Source organism: Barbus barbus, assembly GCF_936440315.1.
Source record: "Barbus barbus genome assembly, chromosome: 32".
Classification (NCBI taxonomy): domain Eukaryota; kingdom Metazoa; phylum Chordata; class Actinopteri; order Cypriniformes; family Cyprinidae; genus Barbus; species Barbus barbus.
The window spans coordinates 13,744,029-13,766,554 of record NC_136760.1 but is presented as its reverse complement, the minus strand read 5'-3'; the positions used below and the strand labels follow the sequence as shown (position 1 = coordinate 13,766,554).

General features: G+C 38.2%; 1 protein-coding gene across 2 annotated transcripts in view; it reads left to right on the top strand.

Annotated features, from left to right (window-relative positions):
- Positions 1 to 6,762, top strand: part of LOC306852705 (tumor necrosis factor receptor superfamily member 16-like) — a 44,956-nt gene extending 38,194 nt beyond the window's left edge. The window contains exon 6 of one of the 2 annotated variants that reach the window (XM_079389761.1): positions 3,232 to 6,762. In XM_079389761.1, coding sequence (XP_079245887.1) covers positions 3,232 to 3,560 — 329 coding nt within the window. In that variant the 3' untranslated portion in view covers positions 3,561 to 6,762. The remainder of the gene's footprint in view (positions 1 to 3,231) is intronic. The other variant, XM_079389762.1, reaches the window with a different exon arrangement.
- Positions 6,763 to 22,526: the final 15,764 nt, after the last annotated feature.

Below are 22,526 nucleotides of genomic sequence, written 5' to 3'. Positions count from 1 at the left end.
TGCGACTGCAGAGCATCCGCATACTCCATTATATCGACAATTGGTCGATCCTCGCTTAATTAGAGTGGGCGGCGATTCGGCATCGAGGTGTCGTTCTCGCCCACATGAAAGATTTGGGGGGTTAAGACTAAACGCCAAGGAAAGTGTGCTTTCTCCAGCTCAGAGAACCACTTATCCAGGTGTAGTGTGGGATTCGACCACGATGCAGGCTCGTTTGACCCCTGCTCGGATCGAGTCGATCCTCACGGCAGTCGAGAGAGTGTGAGAAGGATACCATTCACTGTCAAGCAGTTTCAGAGACTGCTTGGGCTCATGGCAGCTGCGTCCAGCGTGATTCCTTCTGGCCTGCTGTACATGAGGCCCCTACAGTGGTGGCTCAAGACCAAGGGGGTCTCCCTGAGGGGAGACTCGCTCCGCGCTGTCAAAGTGTCACGCCGCTGTCCGTGCCTTCGACATGTGGAGGAATCCTTGGTTCTTGTCCCGGGGCCCGGTGCTGGGAGCTCCTTGTCGCCGCGTCTCGCTAGCGACGGACGCTTCCCTCACCGGTTGGGGTGCGGTCATGAGTGGCCACCCTGCCCGCGGTCTGTGGAGTGGTCGCCACCTGATGTGGCATATCAACCAGCTAGAGATCCTAGCTGTGTTCCGTGCGCTCAAGCACTTCCTCCCAGACCTAAGAGATCACCACGTGCTGGTGCGCACCGACAGCACGGCAGTGGTCTCTTACATCAACCACCAAGGAGGTCTGCGGTCGTGCCCCTTGTATAAGCTGGCACACCAGATCCTTATGTGGTCCCAGGGCAAGCTCCTATCACTGAGAGCTGTGCACATTCCTGGGCATCTTTATGTGGGAGCAGGCGCCCTGTCGAGACAGGGGCCGAGACCCGGGGTACCCGAGGGGTGAAGCAGACGTGGAAGGTTTTGGCCAGGCACAGGTGGACCTCTTCGCCACTCGAGAGTCAGCGCAATGTCCCCTCTGGTTCCTCCAGCTCCTCCGGGACTGGACGCTATGGTATAGACGTGGCCGAGGCTCCGTCTGTACGCCTTCCCCCCGATCGCTCTGCTCCCTGGAGTTCTGGCGAGAGTGCGCCGGGAGGAGGTCAGTCTACTGTTAGTAGCACCGTTCTGGCCGGGCCGAGTATGGTTCTCGGACCTGATATCTCTCCTCGACGGCACTCCGTGGGAAGTGCCCGTCAGGAGGGACCTCCTCTCACAGGCCGGGGGCACCGAGGTGCACCCTCGCCCGGAGTTATGGAAGCGATGGGTGTGGCCCCTGAGGGGGCACAGCTCATAGCTTCCGGTCTGTCAACCGAGGTTGTCGAGACCATTCTCCAATCCAGAGCTCCCTCTACGAGGAAACTGTACGCCTTGAAGTGGAGGCTCTTCACTTCTTGGTGCGGGGACCGCCAGCTCGACCCAGTCAACTGCCCCGTTGGTGCAGTACTGGAGTTCCTGCAGGCCCGTTTCTCCGCAGGGGTAACCCATTCCACTGTTAAGGTCTACGTGGCAGCTATTTCGTCATACCACGCCCTTATTGGTGGCCAGTCAGTGGGTAGACACCCCCTAGTTACACGTTTCCTCCGCGGTGCGCTGAGGCTGAGGCCTCCGGTACGATCTCGCGTCCCTACGTGGGATCTGGCTGTGATTCTGGAGGCTCGGTGCATTGCACCTTTCGAGCCCATTCAGGAGATAACTGAGAGACTCCTCACTATCAAGACCGTCTTCCTATTGGCTATCACCTCTCTGAGGAGGGTGGGTGACCTTCAGGCCCTGACAACGGCTTCTATTCACTTTGCGCCCGGTTCGGCGAAAGTATTCCTCTACCCCCGCGTGGGGTATGTTCCGAAGGTCCCGTCGGTCGTTCCACAGCCGGTCGTACTGCAGGCCTTCTGTCCTCGTCCCTTCGGGGAGCCAGACCAGGAGAAGCACAACCGTGTGTGTCCAGTGCGAGCACTGGACGCATACATCCACGGGTCCTCCCTGTGGAGAAAGTCGGACCAGCTGCCCGTGTGCTATGGTCCGCCTAGTAGGGGTCTTCCTGCTACGAAGCCCTCTCTTAGTAGGTGGATTGTGGGTGCCATGGCTTTGGCATACGAGGCCTCTGAGCTCCCCCTGCCGGTGGGAGTCAGAGCGCACTCAACCCGAGGTGTGGTGGCCTCCAAGGCCTTCTGGGCAGGTGTTCCATGCAGGACATCTGCAACACAGCTGGGTGGTCCACGCCCCTGACTTTCGTTAGGTTCTATGACCTCGACATCCGAGCCACTCCCGGCTCCTCTGTCCTTTCGTCCTCACACCAGGCAGGGACTTGTCAGTCTGGCGGCGTTGGTATCTCGTTCCCATATGCGTTTCGACGCAGCTCGAAGTTCCTGGAAGGGAACGTCTCAGGTTACGTATGTAACCATGGTTCCCTGAAGGGAACGAGACGCTGCGTCGCGTTGCCACACTTCCGGCATCCCTGCCAGCGCTTGCTTCATGACTTGAAGCTGAAGCCGGCTCCACCGCACGTGCTTATATGCTTCCTGGTCGTGACGTCACCCCGCCCGTGACGCCTCGCCCTTGTTTGACTGATTGCACATCATATTCAGAGCCTGGTCACGCTGAAGGCGTTCCCATATGCGCTTCGACGCAGCGTCTCGTTCCCTTCAGGGAACCATGGTTACATACGTAACCTGAGACGTTTTTCTGTATTCTCTAACTTGCTCAGTAGATCACCTGCAAAACGTCCCAATCCCATCTGCACTTTTATGAGATTTACAGTCTCACGCTAATTTTCATTATTTGATAAACCTGGCCCCTAGACAGGTGGAGCTGGGGGTAGTAGAGGGTTTCAGAGGAACTCTGCTTATAGCAAATACTGAACCAGACTATTTAAATATTGAGCAAGCAAGCTCATTTACTGCAACAGTTGGATGATTATTTGTAAATTATATAAAATTATACATATATAAACAAAAAAGCACTTTTAAGCTACAATCCAAGTTGTAGGCTACAGTTGTTAAAGTCAAAGTTTAGTTTAAACCTATTAGGCTGGACATTCTAAAGATTCATAACAGAATTTTATATATATTTAGCAAGGGGCCCCCAGGCCTCCGGGGCTCCATGCATTTGTGTGGTTTGCGTGTTGGTTATGTCTACAAACAAACACAGAATGGGTATAAATATGGTTTGGGACATTTTGTAGTCTTACTTTAGATATATTAATCCAAATGGCTAAATGTAGTCTTTTTGTTTTAGTGGTCAAGATAGATGGAGGTTCGGCCCTGTCCTTGCCCTTACACACACGGGAGGAGGTTGAGAAACTGCTAACTCGTACCGGTGAAGGGGAGGAGTCAGGAGCCAATGAGGAAACTGATTGGTGCAGCCTGGCAGGTCTACTTGGATACAAAGAAGAACACATTGCTAATTTCAAGCAGGAAGAAAGGCCCATCCAGGCCCTTCTGTCTCATTGGGCGAGCCAGGATTCGGCTAATATTGGTACGCTTTGCACAGCATTGAAGAAGATCAATAGGGAGGATATCGCGCAGAGCATCACAGTGAAACCAACTGCTACATCTACTGTATGAGAAAACATGAGCTTGCAAACACACACATGCTCCCAAGCGCTCAAATACACACCTTACATTGCCTTCAGCATTTTTCGATCTTGATGTATCACTATATCCTTAACTTTAGGCTGTAAACTCAAGTGTCGTTTTCCTTTACCCTTGATTATGGCCAAACTGTGCACAAAGAATGCACAATTTAGTAAATATTGTTTGCATGTTCCTTTAATTTGAGGAAAGCCATACGGACGCGAACATGAATATTCATGTCTTTCCTGAAGAAATTCACCATAAATGACTCATCAAATCAAAATCATTCATTTTATGTTTAACACATTTCAACATCACAACTATAGAAACTACACACTACATCCATCTTTAGCATACCGATTATTATGCTTAAGTATAAGTAAAAAAAAAAAAAATGTAGCATTAAAATTTTTTTTTTTTTTAGCATTCTTTAATCCATTTGTCTGTCTCTGTACGGGAACCTGTATGTAACATCCATAATGCATACCATAATGCATATGCTAATGATATGTCAAATGTGGCCAGTTCAGTCATTGTCTATGCATTGAGTGTACCATAACCACAAACCATATCCACTGATTATATCCTGTCATAGTTTGACCCCTAAACTCTCATGTACACAGTCGATGTTGTGCTCCTGTGCTGTAAATACAACCAGATACAGTATGAGAAGAGCAAGTCGTAGAAAAATAAACAAGAGAAGTCACAACGCTTGATATGGAAACTGTAAAAATTGTGGAAATTGTCAGTTTTTCTGTCACGTGACATAAAGACGCTAGATTTATGATGCCATTATTGTCAGCGTTTTTGCTTATTTAATTGAAAACTAACAATGAGCCCTGATTTACTACTTGCTATTGCTAGACAGTGCCAGGTGGTATTAGGGAGAGGGACGTTCTTCTCATGGAGAGCATTGGTTTGGACCAAAAATTGTGTAGCACTCAATATTTTCTGTGAATTATATGTAGTAAAAATATCTGTTCAATTTTTATTTGAATGTCAACTAAGAAGTATACTGGCATATTGATAAATATACTAAAAACTATTCATTTGTCTTTAAAGCGACTCTGACATGAGTAATCAACTGCATTTCTTGGTTCCAGGTCTAGCACCTCCATATCTCATCTTGTGCTGTGTCAGTAACAGAGAGGAATGTTTCAGTAAGAGTTAAACTGTCATGTAGACATTGTCAATTTTTTATTTTTTTGCAGAGGTGCAATGGTGAAAAAGGAAACATTAGTTAAAAGAGCCAAACCCAAAATATCTGACATTGTAGTTTTGTGGCTTGTCCAAATTTCGAGAAAAATTATAGCGAAAATTGTAACTGATGTATAATTTTCCCCAAATTTGTTCAGACCCCTAACCCCTAGAGCAATAGTATTAGCAATGGCAGAAACACCACTAATCTGTTCATTTTATGTTGTCTTTATCAGTGTTTGTTCTGTCTGCATCTGGGCAGTTGAGTCAGAACATTCTAGATGGAATTAATAAGCAGGAGCTTTTGTCATCCTGGTGGTCCGGCTGAAATATGATAGCAGTTTCCTTTTTTGTTTTTTTCACTTTTTTCTTTATTACAGCGGTAACGTGACACTGGTCACTACCTGTCTCAAGTCATCACCATGACAAAAGCGCTTGGCCATGCATTCTGTGACCCAGATAGAAAAATGTTAAAGACACAAGACACATATCTGCTCATAAACACACACCAAAGAAACAAGCTTCCCCATAAAATTAACCGGTGACTGATATGACCGTTTAGAGTGATTAAATGCGACTCTTTTGAAGGCACAATTGAGGGTTCCCACGGTCATGGAAAACCTGGATATTTCAGGGAATTTTAGGGGTGACTGGACGTTCATTGGTCAAAGCGTGTGGGAACACTGAAGGACTTAGAAACTAGAAGAACATCTCAAACAATTCAAATCTGTTAATTTGTGCAACTGATATATTTGGTTCATATACTGATATTGGTGTAGGATACAGTGGTCTTTAGAAATCAACTCAAAAGAAATCTCCAGGGCTTTGTAATGTCTCAGGGTTTGTGTGGAGATATGCCCATCTATCACTATTCCATATTATTTCTATATAAGTTTCTGTATATCAGTGGCCTTACAATGGAGGCTGCAGGAAGCATTAGCTGATCTTCTGAACTTCAGATATTTTATTATAATTATTATTATTTACAAGGATGGGAGATGGTCAGACAAGGGAGAAATGTTTGATGTAATTATGCAAAAGATATAAAACAACATTAAAATTCTCTAGCTGCATGATTGTCAGTATTCATAGATACTTGTGATTTTCATTCAGTTCGAAAAGCGATGCAGCAGCGTACATTCTTAATATATTTGAATATTACAGTCAGCCTAAATACTGAAGAAAGACACTTTATGGCCATACATTTTTCGGAAAAATGCAAACACAATGTAATTTGTCTCTTAAAATGAAGGTGTTCTCCATTTCTGGATGCGATTTTTTTTTATGAATTTTTTTTCTACAAGATTAGAGTGTAGCACTTGCAAAGTATAATATTTTGTATAACAAATACCTGAGATTACTATCAGGTTTGTGTTGTTTTTTTCTGTTCAGTATGTACAGAATTTTCCTGTGTTTGTGAAAACTGCTTTTATTATTATTTTTTAAATTGTTCTGGAGGTCAATATCAAACAATCCTGCAACCATAAACCCAACAAACTAAAAGAAAGTCACATGATTTGCCACTGTTCTTCAACCCTTATACTATTTTGCTGTTTTTGAAATCCTTTTGATTATTTGACAAATGTACCATTTTGGTTTGAATTTATTTGTAGACTATTTTTGTAGTGTTACACACAACATCAGAGCACATATCTCTGAGACGGATGTAATAATGTGGCACATTGCTCTCTGACAATCACACTTGTGCAGTTATTGGACATGGAGTTGCTCAGAAACCCCTAATAACCAGAGAATGAATCTTGCACTTGGTAGATGAGCTTTGTGAGATGAGTATGAGGAGCATTAGATGGTGAACAGATGTTTTGTTGGATTTATTTGGACACAGGTTCTGCAGGAAGAAACAATATTAAATGTCACATCTATTTACTGTTATGTACACTGTATCATATAAATGTGAATTTACTAGAATTCATAAAGTAGGTTTAATGCAGTTACTGTTACAAATAAGTAATAAACTAAATAAGAATGCAACTGGACATTTGTCTGATTTTTTCACACACACACACACACACACACACACACACACACACACACACACACACACACACACACACACACACACACACACACACACACACACGCACACACACACACACACACACATGTTGGTTTTTGTGGTTGATGGGGACTCTCCATAGGCGTAATGGTTTTTATACTGAACAAACTGTGTGTGCTATTGCCCTACACCAACCCTACACCTAAACTTAGCCCTCACAGGAGACTTTGTGCATTTTTAGATTTTCAAAAAAACAAAGTTTTTTAAGCCTCTTGAATTACGGGGACATAGGCAGTGTCCTCATAAACCACCTTCATATTGTAATACCTCTGTCATACCCATGTCATTATACAAATTTGTGTCCTCATAAACCACATAAACATACACACACACACACACACAAATAAGAAATTTATTTTTATTTAAAAATAAAAAATAAATCACTCATTTAAGATGAAATCTGATGAATCGTACTGATGTTTCAGGTCTCCTAACACTATTTGACCTGTAGTTCTTACATCTGCACAAATGTCTCTGAGGATTTTGGGTATTAGGAAAAGTGTTGACACAACTGATGACTTATTCCCCCAGTTCTGGGTCAATAAGCAAACAGTCATCGAAGCCAGCATTCCTCTGTGTATGTGTGTGTGTGCTTGTGTGTACCTGGTCCTTCTTACGTTATGGGGAACTTTAGAAAAAAACATATTACAGAAAAAATATACTTAAGTGCGAACTGAATGTAATGTTTTTAGACACATAATTGCATGTTATTTTCAATTGAATACACATTTATTATAGTTTAAATTTATAGTAAATGCGATTAAACTTAAGATTCTTCTGTGACCCACATAAGTACAAACTAAGTACATCTTAATCTTAGTTTTTTACAATCGCTATGACAATTTGTTCAATTCTCCTAACAATTTTCCTAAACTCTTAACGCACCAACACACCTACAACACACAATTGACAAAACAGTTAATTTCATGCTGAAAATCACACATTGTAAACTAAACTCCAAAACTTCAAAATACAAAACACAGTACACTGTTTACCAAAACGCTGCAATTGTTTCAAAATCAAATAATTATTCCAAAACACTAACACATGTTCTCTTCCAACAGGAACATTTAGTCAATCATAGCACAATATCATAAAAACACTAATATCAGACTTAATTACAGAAACTGCATTATTTTATATGTGCCAGATCTGCCCTTATACAATACTATATTGTATTGATCATACAATAAAAAAATTGCAGAAACTACATTTTTGTTTCATTGGGTTTGGTAAATGCATGCATTTTGTTTCTTTTGCTACAAAAATTAAATACAAAAAATGAATGACCCATCTCAGAGTAGCTTTATAGAATGTACGGTTTGTGAACAAAGAAGACAGAGACAGAATTACTGAATTAAAGGCTTTATTTGCCACAGGACCTTACTGCAAGATAACAAAAATATGCAATACAGTTGCCATTTATTATATGAAACTACAAAATATACAAACAGAAAAAGAGTCATCATCTAATCTGCCCGGTCTTCTCATCCACATCACACCAGATATCTTCTTCTCTGCAAGGTATCTTTTGGTATGCCTTATCCACCCCTGGCAGTGTTCAGCTGTGATGTCTTGCCATGCAGCAACCATTGCATCCAGGAGGGACATTTGGTCAAAAATCTTCCATCTCCAGGTTGAGAAAAACTCCTCAATGAGGTTGAGGAAAGTGGAGTAAGGGGCAAGGAAAATGGACATCATTCTCAGATGGGTGTCAAACCAGTCTGTGACTGCACGGGAATGGTGGAATGCCACATTGTTGCATCTGATCACATATATTGACAAGTGGTTTCCCACTCGTCCCCTTTCTCTGGCACCAGTCTTCTAAAATCTGACATTTATGCAGGAGTGCACTTTTCCACACAAGATAAGCCCAAAGAGCTCCTCTTTTACTGTTTAATGTATGGTATGTAATGTAATCAGCTGTAATTTATATATTTGCATAACATTATATATTTGCAAGCAGCTGTTTCTCATTAATGAATAAAAAATGGGATATATTTGTGTTTCAAATTCACAATATGAACAGCTGTTCACTTTGACTTTAGCTTATAAGTTAGGTTTAGAACATGATGTTATCTGTTCTGACATATAGTGTGAAAACATTTGAAAATTTGGCAGTAAAAATCCATTGTTTTGGTCTTGGTTGGGCTAGTGTGTAAAAGAAGTTCAAGCATTTTAAATTTGTGCAACAAGACAGATGTTGTGCTAACTGTTAAGAGTTTAGGAAAATTGTTAAAAGTTGAAAAAATTGTCATAGCGATTGTAAAAAACTGTAATAGGCATGCATTTTTATAATTATATTGTCTCTGAAGTATTTATGGTGCATTAAAAACACTTTTTGTCATTTCTAATGAAACTTGTATGTCATGTATTCAAATGTTGTTGTAATGATGAAGTTGCAATTTAGTACATTTAAAATATATTACAGTTTTTTTCAGTTGCTAACATCTCTTTGTCCAATCTGTAGTCACATTTTCAAAAGTCTAAACACAATTAACACAACACCCGTCTGTTGTGACCATACCATTAACACAATTCATGTTGTATTCAACAATATTCAGTCAATTAACACATTTCTAAAATGCTTAAATATTCTCTTCACACAAGGGAGAGTTGGACGAGGGAGAGGAATAGTTGGAATGAGGAAAAGGACCAGGGAGAGGACAAGGTGGACTAGGGAGAGAAGTAGTTGGACCAGAACTGTCTGGTTTGGTTCAGCTACCAAATCAGACATCAAGAGACTACAGTAGACAGTCAGGACTGCTGAGAGAAATATTTGTTCCCCCCAGAGTGAGGAAAAGGGCTAAGAAAATCACTTTGGACCCCACACATCCTGCCCACTCTCTCTTTGAACTGTTGCCCTCTCGTCAGCAAGAACCAACCACCAGAACAGCCAGGCACAAGAACAGTTTCTTAACGCAGTCTATATTTAGCCTGAACAATTGTAAAACATTCATAACAATGCATTGTCCATCATAACTGACACATGTATGCAGAGAAAACCGGAAACTGTTCATTTGTGAACTGCACACTTGTAAATAACATATCTGTACATTCACTTAAAGTTTTTTTTTAATCACTGACAGCAATTTCATTTTGCCAGTAAATCCTTTACCAGCTGCAATTCTGTCACTTTTCTTTTACATTCCATAAAGTACTGATGATCCTTCACTGTGCTGTACACATACTATCTAAAATGAATCCACTCACACACAAAAATTAACTTGCTGACTGAATTATTATTATTATTGTTGTTGTCGTTGTTATATTTTTTAATGCATCTCAGATTGTATGTTCTATACGAACTCAGACATGATAAGCAATGCAGTTTTTGTAATGCCATTAATTGTTAGAATTTTGAGAGACTATGCACTATAATTGACTACATGTTCCTGTTGATAGAAAGCCAGTGCTAATGTTTTGACCGAATGACTCGATTTTGAATAGGGCTTGCTGTGTTTTGATGGAGTTAGTATATGAAGAAAAAGGTATTCAGCATTTTGAAATGTAGAGTTTGTATTTATTTAACAAAATGTGGTTTTGGCCAGGAAATTAACTATTTGGCTAACTGTGTGATATAGGTGTGTTGCTGTCTTAAGAGTTTAGAAAAAGTACTTTAAGTATTGGTAAACGCTTGTTAGCAATTGAAAAAACTGCAACATTAAATGTACTATCAAATAACACACTACAGTTAAACATTACAATCACTTCATACAGTATGTGCTTTAGTATGTCAGTCAACACAATAAGTCTACTTCTTTAAAACATGGCATTAATATGATTATTATTAAAACATATTTAAAATGTACTTTAAACATTTTAATTGGACATATTACTAAGTAGCCTTTCATTATTTCATCAATATTATATATTCTGCAAGTGCAGTTTTAAAAAGAAAAACAAAATTATGAAATATACAAATGATGAAAAACACCATTAACGTAGGCCATTGGCAGTGAATAAACATTTACTTACATTTCTTGAAGTTTGTTTACATTTTCTCCTTTTGCACTCTGGAACTATTCAGGCACCCATCATTTAACAAAAAAAAAGAAAAACAACAACAACAAAAAAATGCTTTATACACTGGTCAAACAGTATACTCTTGTCTAAATGGGAGGTTCTTGGCCATGGAATAAACTGCACTGCAGACCCTGCTGATTGTCAAAAGCCTGGATAAGTGAGACTATTTCTCATGCTTAGTCGACTGAATCTCCCACCAAGCTCCATATAACTTTTTTTTTCTGCTTCGTAGACAAAAACAGACAAATAAACATGTGGTACCCATGCCACCAAGTGCTGTGAGGGCATTTATGGGAGAGGAATGTGTGTGTTTGTGTGTGTTTCTGCTCATACTTCTCTTTGCTATTGAACAAAATAATCTGGCTCTCTTGGCTCCTGCCACAGTGCATGTGCAGTACAAATGTGGTTACAGACCAAACAATAAAACGGTTAATTGTGCATTAACCCTCTGAATTTCCTGCTCTTCCAAACAGTGTTTGCTCCATTTCTGGCCTCATAAAATGTTGCATGATTCAGTAATAACAGAGAGGAATATTCTAATGATGACTGAAATTTTCTTGTCTAAGTCATTTGAAATAGAGCTGTAATAGGGAAAATTTGGCAAATTACTGTATGTGCTTTTTCATTGCCTGTTTGCTTTATAATACAATCCCATACTACTTTTGCAACAAACAAATTTACTGAATTTGGGCAAATATAAATGAAAGATTACTATTTATTTGATGAACTGGAACCAAGTGGAATGTATGAGAATGTATGAGAGACAAAAACTCAATCAGTCAGTGTTTTGCAATATTCATCTGGTAAAATGACAACCTGTAGCCAGAAAACAGTCTTTATTTTCTTGCTCAAAACCAGTAGACCTCTCTCCTTTTGTACTGTCTAAAGCTTCCAGGGATATGTTATTATTAAAATGTATTTATTTATTTATTTTTAAAATTGCATTTCTGTCTTGTTTACTGGCAGCTGGAAATGTTTCTTTCTGTTCATCTTCAAGTTCTGCTTGACTTCCAGTTCTTAATGACATTTGAAACCATGGAAGCTGCAATCAGGAAGTGTTTAATATCTTTTTATAGTCTTTCACTACAAGCTCCCCTTAACGTCCATTTCAAAATTACATTTTAGTCTGCGGAAACGGCATACAGGAAGCACTTAGAATTCTTTATACAGCCTTCCAGATTTCAGAATTACATTTTTCTTCATTTTGTGATCATCTCTTTGCTGAGAGGTTCAATGAGTCACAGAATCACAATCTGGAATTGTCATGGCATAAAAGTAGCCTAACAAGTCAGTTGGATTTTGTGTGTGCTCTTCTCTCTCTCTCTCTCTCTCTCTCTCTCTATCTCTATCTCTATCTCTCTCTCTCTCTCTCTCTCTCTCTCTCTCTCTCTCTCTCTCTCTCTCTCTCTGTGCACTGTAAAAAAGGTTGAGCCAACTTAAGGCAACCAGCTTCAGCAGATTTTTTGAGTTCTCTCAACTTATTTTTGTAGGAGATTCTCAACTTTTTGTTGTATAAACTTAAAACAGCAAGTTGAGAAAACTAAAAAATCTGCTGAAGCTGGTCGCCTTAAAATTTTAAGTTGGCTCAACTTCTTTTTTTTTTTTTTTTACAGTGTGTGTGTGTGATTTTCAAAATCATTTGTTTATTCTGATAAATAGTTAGTTATAGATAATGTTTATGAAGGAGTCATAGTTCTCCATATCAGTCTAAAAGTTATGAAGTTAAATGTCAATGGAACATTTGGTAAGTAGCAATTATCATTGCACCAGACCACATTATTCTTGTGGTTTTTGTAAAGAACAATATTTTCATATTGATATTTTCCTGTAAAAGTCCAATATAAGTATAAACATAATGAAATACTTATATGAAGGTCTGAATCAGGAGAGAAATATAAAGATCATGTTGGTGGATTTTTCTGTTAGAAGGCATTGACTTTTTCACTGGAGGAGGAGTTATTATGAATTATGCAACTGGGCCAGAAGCAATGGTTTAACATTAAAACGCCTTGATGGATTTTGTTTCCTATGAATACACATTTTCTCTTCACAAGACGTTAATTAATGGACTGGATTTGTGGATTATTGTGATGTTTTTTTTTTTTTTGATCAGCTGTTTGGGCTCTTATTCTGATGGCACCCATTCACTGCAGAGAATCCACTGGTGAGCAAATGATGTAAATGCTATTTTTTTTTATTCTGCAATTTCTCAAAAAATGCATAATGTATTTATAAAAAACTGTAAAAAAAGTGTAAAACTTATATTTTATTTTCGATAAAAGCAAACATATAAATAAAAGACAATTTGGGAACAAATTTGAAAAAAATCATTACACACAACAATCAGTCAAATTACTTACAGTTTTTTACAATCGCTATGACAATTTTTTCAATACTTCTAACAATTTTCCTAAACTCTTAACGCACCAACACACCTACAACACACAATTGACAAAACAGTTAATTTCATGCTTAAAATCACACATTTCAAACTAAACTCCAACACTAATTTTCAAATTACAATAATAGACTAACACAACACACTATCTACCAAAACACTGCAAACATCCTCAAAATCTAATTATTTTTCCAAAACTCTAACACATGTTCTCTTCCAACAGGAACATTTAGTCAATCATAGCACAATATCATAAAAACACTAACATCAAATGTAATTACAGAAACTGCATTATTTTAGGTGTCAGGTCTGACCTTAATGGACAGTATATTGCACTGATCATAGATTGTGTTTTACACTACAGTTTCTTTTGAAGCCTCTTTACATTTTTTGTTGGGTTTAGTAAATGCATGTATTTGGTTTATTTTGCTGCAGAAAGGGTGGAGAGTGGGGGGGGGGGGGGCAGAATTGCTGCAGTAAAAGCTTTATTTGCAACAGGACATTAGAAAGACATGAAAACAAGAATGCAAGAAAACAAAAACAAAAATATGCAATATAGCTGTCATTTATTATGTGAAAATAAAATATATACAAACAAAAACAATCATCTAATCTGTGTTCTCATTCATATCACACCTGATATTTTCTCTGGCAAGGCATCTTGGGAAGAATCTTTTGGCATGCTTTATCCACCCCTGCATCCTGGAGGGACATTTGATCCTGTGGACGATGGTCAAAAACCTTCCACCTCCAGGCTCAGAAAAACTCCTCAGTGGGGTTGAGGAAAGAGGAGTAAGGGGCAAGAAAAAGAGACATCACTCTTGAATGGGTGTCAAACCAGGCTCTGACTGCACTATGAATGGTGGAATGCCACATTGTTGCATGTGATCACATATTGGCAAGTGGTCTCCCACCTGTCCCCTTTCTACCTCTGGCACCAGTCTTTAGTGCAGTTTTTCTAAAATCTCACATTTATGCAGGAGTGCACTTTTCCACACAAGATCAGCCCAAAGAGGTCCTCTTTTACTGTTTACTGTATGGTCATGTGATTGAAAGAACCTCAACACCTGAGTGTGTTTCTTAGACGGGAATCAGCTGCATTTATATATTTGCATAACATTATATATTTGCAAGCAGCTGTTTCTCATTAATGAATAAAAAACTGGATGTATTTGTGTTTCAAATTCACAATATGAACAGCTGTTTACTTTGACTTTAGCCTATAAGTTAGGTTTAGAACACGATGTTATCTGTTCTGACATATAGTGTGAAAACATTTGAAAATTTGGCAGTAAAAATCCATCCATGTTTTGGTCTTGGTTGAGCTTGTGTGTAAAAGAAGTTCAAGCATTTTAAATTTGTGTTAACTGTATGCATTTTGTGTCAAAGCAAAAAGAAATGTGTTAATTGTATAGCCTACACAGACAAATGTTGTGCTAACTGCGTTAAGAGTTTAGGATAATTGTTAAAAGTATTGAAAAAATTGTCATAGCGATTGTAAAAAACATCATGTTTATCTTACTGTCACAAATCCGGTTCGTGGTCTTTTGTCCGACTGCCACAAGTGGTCGCCTCTCCATCATATTGACTCTCACGCCTCACATTATACTGGACTGCATTTCCCATCATCCATTGTACTGATTGCACATACACAGCTGATTGCACTAAGTGCACCCAGCTGTCTTAACCACATGCTCACACATGAGAACTATCACACAATCACACACCCTACTTAAACCATGGACTTCATTTCACAGATCGCCGAGTGTTCTGCGTTTAGCACTCTCCAAGTGTTAGCTGCCTTACCGAGCCATTCTGTGTTTATGTTTAGCTCCGAGTATTATTCTGTATTTATCACTCTCCTAGTGGTATCTGTTTTACTGAGCCATTCTGTGTTTGTTTAGTTCCAGTATTGTCTAGCGTTTATCGTGTTTTTTAAATTTGAATCAAATGAAAACTAAAAGACTTTCAAATCACATGAGCCAATATTTTATTCTCAATAGAACATAGAGAACATGACAAATGTTTAAACAGACATTTTACACTTTCATCCACTAAATGAGCTCATTTCAAATTTGATGCCTGCTACAAGTCTCAAAAACGTTGGCACGGGGGCACCAAAGCGCTGAAAAAGCAAGAAATTTTTAAAAGATTCAGCTGGGAGAACATCTAGCAACTAATTAAGTTAACTGACATCGGGTCTGTAACATGATTAGCTATAAAAGGGATGTCTTAGAGAGGCAGAGTCTCTCAGAAGTAAAGAAGGGCAGAGTCTTTCCAATTGTGAAAGAGTGCGTAAAAAGATTGTGGAATACTTTAAAAACAATGTTCCTCAAAGTCAAATTGCAAAGGCTTTGCAAACGTCATCATCTACAGTGCATAACATCATCAAAAGATTCAGAGAAACTGGAGAAATCTCTGTGCATAAGGGACAAGGCCGAAGATCTTTGTTGGATGCCCGTGGTCTTCAGGCCCTCAGATTACACTGCATCACTCATCGGCATGATTCTGTCATTGACATTAATAAATGGGCCCAGGAATACTTCCAGAAACCACTCTTGGTAAATACAATCCGCCGTGTCATCTGCAGATGCCAACTAAAGCTCTATCATGCAAAAAGGAAGCCATATGTGAACATGGTCCAGAAGCATATCATATCATATCTCATAGCATATCGTGTTTTAGTAACATAACATATCAACATTCCAAAATGACATTTGAGTCAAAGAATTTTACTCAACAGTGATAAACTTCTAAATACCCTATATTTGTTTCTAGAGACTATGAATATAATTAAGTAAGATAACTAGATCCCTAAACAGGCCTAAAGCATCTGTCATAACCCCTTCCTCTGGTATTTACTGTACTCCACCCTCATAAGAAACTCACTCAACCAGTTGACACATATAACCTTTCAACAAAAGTGTGACAGGGCTTAAACGGCTCTTGTATAAAGGATTTATTATTAATGCCACTTTCCAAGAATATGTCATTAATGTAAACTTTGAGGTGTAGTTTGATCTATTGCTGCACCTTGATATTCTTGCTCAGTCTGTTTTACTTTGTTTTTCTTTTTTACTTGACTACTGCAGCAATGCAGCTGTCTAGCAGCAGAAACATTCAGTTTACTTGTCCTGTCATGCCACTCCTGACAGCAACTGAAAACATACACAAGCACATACACAAACTCAACACAACACAGAATTGAAAGTTGCATATTAGATTACGGAATTAACATCTGTCTATGTGTGTATCTTTGTGACAGCTCTTTGCTTCACATGAGCTCAGAACAAATACAGCCAGTAGAGAGAAAGAATGTGACTGTGCCTGAATGTGAAATATTATCAGTATGTGTGAGGAGTGTTATTGAACACCTGTCTCTAGTTTTTTTCACCTCATCTGCCTGTTTACTGCTCTCTCTATGCTAGTAAATAAATAAAACGACTTAGTTAGATCTAATCAATATCAGAACACATTTGATATGAATCTAGTGACCTGGTCAATTTTGGTTAAAGGAATAGTTCATCCAGAAATTAAAACTTACTCGTTGTCAGGTCTTCCAAGATGTATATCAGTTTAATTCGTCATCAGAACAGATTTAAATTTTAGAGGAACTTATTATTACATCACTTGCTCACCAATGGATCCTCTGCAGTGAATGGGTGCCGTCAGAATGAGAGTCACAATATTCACAATAATCCACACAAACTCAATTCATTAATTGTGTCATCCATTAATGTCTGTGCATATTTCTCTCCTGATTCAGACAAAACAACAATGGAAAAGGCAATATTGTGTTCTGTACAGAGGACTTGTATTTTAGCTGGAAACAGTAGTTTGAATATGTGTGGATTACTTGTGGATTATTGTAATGTTTTTATCAGCTGTTTAGACTCTCATTCTGACGGTACCCATTCACTGCAGAGGATCCATTGGTGAGCAAGTAATGTAATGCTAAATTTGTCCAAATCTGTTCTGAATAACACACTAAAAGAATGATGCTTATTTGTACTGAATGTGCACTTGTAGTTCACTTCATATCCTCAAGTATATTTTTAAAATCTGCGCTTGGAGATAGTATACTATTTATGAAATTGAAAGGCCACTTAACTACACCTTCATGATATTTTTCTTAAATACTCATGAAAGTTTACTCTCTTTATGTACACTTAAGCACTTCACACTTGGCAGCACAGTCAAACCATATTTCAAAGATTATAAGTAATTATGAAAAATTGCATATAAAAATGAGTGGGTGAAAAACACAACTAATTGCATTTAATATTAATTTAACTGTAACACATTTTCATTCAACATTACATTCAGTTTGCTCAAGTATATTCTTTTTTTACTTTAAAATTAAAAACAACTACAAAGAGTTTAATATATTAAAGCAAAATTGTTACAAATCTCTCCCTACTTTTTGCTGTACTGCCCTTTACTCGATTGGAACGATATCCATGAAGTCATTTCTGATATCTCCTAAAATAAAAACATGATGTCAGACTGTTATTGTCAGTCCTCTGTTGTGTGTGTCGTGTGTTTCCACATGCTCCCTGTGTTTCTATGCCCATATTTGGTTTGTTTCCTGTCCTCGTTATGTCATTAGTAGTTATTTCATGTCCAGCCGTGTTGGTTAATTTACCTGTGTATTTATAGTCCTGTCTGTGCAGTGTTATTTTGTCTGGTCTACTCGTTATCCCCGGTGTTTGATGTCTGTGTTTGCCTTGCCTTGCCTTGCCTTGCCTTGCCTTGCCTTGCCTTGCCTTGCCTTGCCTTGCCTTGCCTTGCCTTGCCCTGCCCTGCCCTGCCCTGCCCTGCCCTGTCTTCAGTAAAGTATGTTATTTGTGTTTACCTCCTCATATGCGTGTTCCTGTGTCCTCCCTCGTGTGTGCACCGTGACAGTTATACTTCATTTCAGCCTGATGCAAAACAGGATCTTCAGGCCATGTAAATGAACTGTCCAGAAAAGCTTGTGTTACTTTACAGTGGTTTGTTCATTCCTATATAGCTAAATGATCAAAGAACTCCTGGATATTATACTGTACGTGTGTGCGAGAAGAGTCTGATATCAAATAGTGTAATGTGAGTCTTTATATTGAACTGAGCCCTGTTTCATAAAAAGGAATACAGAGTTTCAAGCGACTACATCTGCATTTGAAAGGAGAATTACATTATTTATTTTATCACGCACACACATACATTAAAAGAATTGAATGTTCTTTGTAGCAAGAATATACACTTGTTCACGGAGTGCGAGTTGACACCTGATCATAAGCAAAGCCCCATACAGTTAAATATCATTCATAAACCATGCAGTCCAAACTTCACACCTGCCACAGGTAAGGCCTGGCCTCCCCTTAGGCCTCTAGTGAATCCATTATAAAGCTTATAATCTACCACAAGACACAAGGCTGTTAACCACCTACAGATAGCTGTCAGACCAAACACACTCAAGATAATGACTCAATAGTTTCCCTGCAGCTAAAACATCTCCTATAGTCTCATATTTCATACATTTTCCTTTTAAAACATCTTTCATTTCCGACAGTCCGCATAAAATTAATGAGGCCATGTACTATATACATACTCACAAATGGGAATTTCTAATGACTTCCTTGAAGCCAAGAATGAATGATTCATGCAATTAAAATAAAGACAATAGCTAAAATGAGAAATAAATGTTTAACTTAGTAACAGTTACAGTACAGGTGCTAAACTAAAATAAAACTGACACACTGTTGATCCCCTAAATTCATCAATCATGTTGTCAAATGTGATCTTTGAGCAGAAAGTGATTGCTATGAAAGAGCAAAAAGAGAAAGAATAATGTTTATGAATATGAGTGCCCTTGAAGCACAAGTGGCAGCATCCAGTTTGCTTACTTGCGTTGCTGTAACTACCATTGAGATGGACAGAAATGCTCATAGACAGCTGTATAATCACATGATTTGGCAGTTTTACATCTTGTTAAGCTGCCTTCAATTCACAAAGGAATTATCATATTTATTAAATGAGTGCATGTGAATAGCACCATAATTTCATAATTGCCTGCAGGAAACTCGTAAAGCCTTGAGTTTGAGGGTGTGTCAAATAAAGAATCCATGCATCCAAGCAAGTTGATGTTGCTTATTAGTATTCAGAGTACAGTACAAGATTGACAGCATGTTGATTGCCAAAAAATGACATTTTCACTTTCCCTCCTTTTCTTTTGTCAAATTTTGACATTTGTTTGCTAGAAAATATCGCAAATCAGGGTTAAAGCTTCTTAAACTATATTTAGACAAGTCTGAATTTTGGTAAAATGGCAAACATTGTAACAGAATAAACAATAAATAAAGGCAGCGGCTATTTGAAAATAGCAGTATTTTTAACGATATGCTATTTACATTAAGTGCAAATAGCTAGATTTTATTTACACTGTTAAAATAGCAAGATTTTCTGCTATTTATACTACTTATTGCAAACAGAGGCAATTATCTGCACCTCAGTATTGTAGTACAGTACATTATAAAACAGCACTACACAATAATAACGTATTGAGTGGAAATGATAGTTTCAAATTATTAAATGGATGCCACCTTATTGGGACAATAAAGCCCTCCCTACACCTACCCTACCCAATACTTTTATTTTCAACTTTTTGATTATTTCCTTAATATTTATTGAAAATAAATGCCTTTCTGAAGTTCGGCAAAGGGGGTGTTTGAACTTTATTCAATATCACACCACTGATACTGAATAAATGTCTTTTTAAAGTTTTGACTAACCCAATCACACGTTGGTGGGCGGAGTTAGTGTAATAGCCTTTGTCAACAAGCCAGACTGTTTGCACTTAGCATAAATAGACACTCCGATAAAGAAAACTATACTAAAAGTTAAAATATTCCCTGTTTCAACAGTACAACCACAAGACAGTAAAATGACTAAATAAAATAGTTAAATACAAACTAAATAAAATTCTTAAAATACAGCTAAAATAAGTTTTAAAATGTAAAAAAAAAAGAGAGCCTTATCTTCTATTGTATGTGCCTCACTGTAACCTTGATTTTTGCTACTGTTTCCTGTTCTTCTTCTTCTTCCTTCATTAAAAAAAACAAGAGAGGAGCTGATGCTGTTGATTGATATTAACTTGTGCAGAAAGATTCTTGTAGTCAATATGAATTTTCAAATTAATTTCATTCAAACAATTTAATCCAATTTAAACATATTTTATATAACACCTACTGCTTTAAGGTTGTGAGCAGAAATAGTCAAATGCAACTTGTTTAAAACCTGAACATCTTCTCCTCATTCCTGGGCTTTCTGTGTCCTATATCTGGGTGATATAGTTAATAAGATGCACCCAGTCATACATCAAAAAGAGGTCATATATTCATAATAATAAAAAGTAAAAGAAATAAATAAACTACAATAAAAAACAAAGTAAAATTAAATAAAATCGATAAAACTATGCTCTCTGACATCTTGCTTTTGAAACTGCTTAAACAAGATCACTGGATTCACACGATATATAGTACAGTACATCTCACAAGACACTACAACGCACATTGAAGAGTATCATGTATCTGACATCCACTCATGGGTCAGATAATAGAAATATGCTAGAATGAGTACAATAATCCTGCTCATCCTCCTTTAACATGATTAGCATGGTACAAAAATATTTTGGCCAAAACAAGACCTACAGGCTACAGTCTCCCCTTACTGTACTCCACTGTCCTTATATCTCTCTTCTGCTGTTCTGTGGCTGAATCCCGCTGGAGTGCTGCAATGGTGTCAGGTTTAGTGGCGGTATCGGTTATCAGGGATGGAGCGACATCAAAACCGTCCTGTTTAAAGACACAGAGCTGGACTCAAGAGTGGAAATGAGGAACTTGCCTCTATCCATTTCCATTCTCAATCACAATGCAGTCAGGGACTTTACATTCAAGGAACAGAGGCTGGAGATGATGGGCTTTATTTACTTACTTTAATGTGCTATTTTGGAAAGTTTACATCACTTAGAACACACTTCACTTCTACAGGCTGCATGGTAAGAGGTGTCATTTATGTCTTCAGCACAAACAATGTTGGACAAGTTTTTTGTCAAAATTTATTATTTACAGTTACGGATTGTTTTAACCCTCAGATTTCTGATCCTAAATATGGGCAAATGATAAAATTGATGCTTGACAGCACACACCATTATTTATTGAATACGATTACAATTACAGTTATTGGAAATTAAAGAACATGTGGCATAATTATATTTGCATAATTGTGACTTGTTGAACATCTTTAATCTTGATTATGAATTCTGTCAAAATAAAAAAAGACAACAGAGTGCAACAGTCAGGTTCTAGAAGTAAAAATCCCAGCCATTTTCTCCATAGGGGAACTGATTTTTAATGATAACTTTAAAGACAGACTTACTGTGAGCTAAGAGGTCGTTAATCAATGTTATTACATGGCACTCAGAAATACTTGATTCTGATTGGTCAGTTGCAACATTCTGAGGCCAGTTACAGAGTGCAATAGTCAGAAAAAAGTCAAAAATAACTTTTTTTTAAATCCATGTGGGAAAAATTAATTTAAAAAAATACTTCTGCAACCACTGATGCAGCTCAAATCAGAGTTTATGTTGTGATTCACCTCATAGCTGGTTGGTTTGGTTCATGCTTTATAACTCTTAAATTAACACTTAAAAAAAAATCTCAAAGAGAACAATTAATGGGAAAAATATTTCCAGAACCAAAGCTGCCGAAAAAGTGGGCGGGCACTGATGAATTCTATTAGCACTGTAAGCGAATATTAAAAGAGCATTATGATTGTCTCAGAAATGAGAGTAATGCTTTCAAGCATAATTCTGACTGAGAAACAAAATCAGGTTAGTAATGACTAGCTGGTCTTTTCCTCCATAAATCTCTTTGAATCAGATCTAATTTCAATCATTATTCAGAAAGATGGAAGGAGGGCGGAGACCAGAGGGAACTTTATTTGACCCCAATACAGTAGGAAGTAATGCACCATTCATTCTTTATTTTCATAAAAGCTTTGACACTTTGTATTACAGTCTGTCTATATAATATATACATTACATAACAGCATAAAGTATATATCTTTAGGCTGTAAATGCCATAGCCAGGCTCATAAAAGTCACTGTTACAGTGTGCAGAGAGTCTGGAAATAGATACTTGCGGAAGCCATTTGTCTCTGAGATCTGAACCGATATGCTCTGTACCCTTATCAAATGAAGCACAAACACTCACTGGAGTGC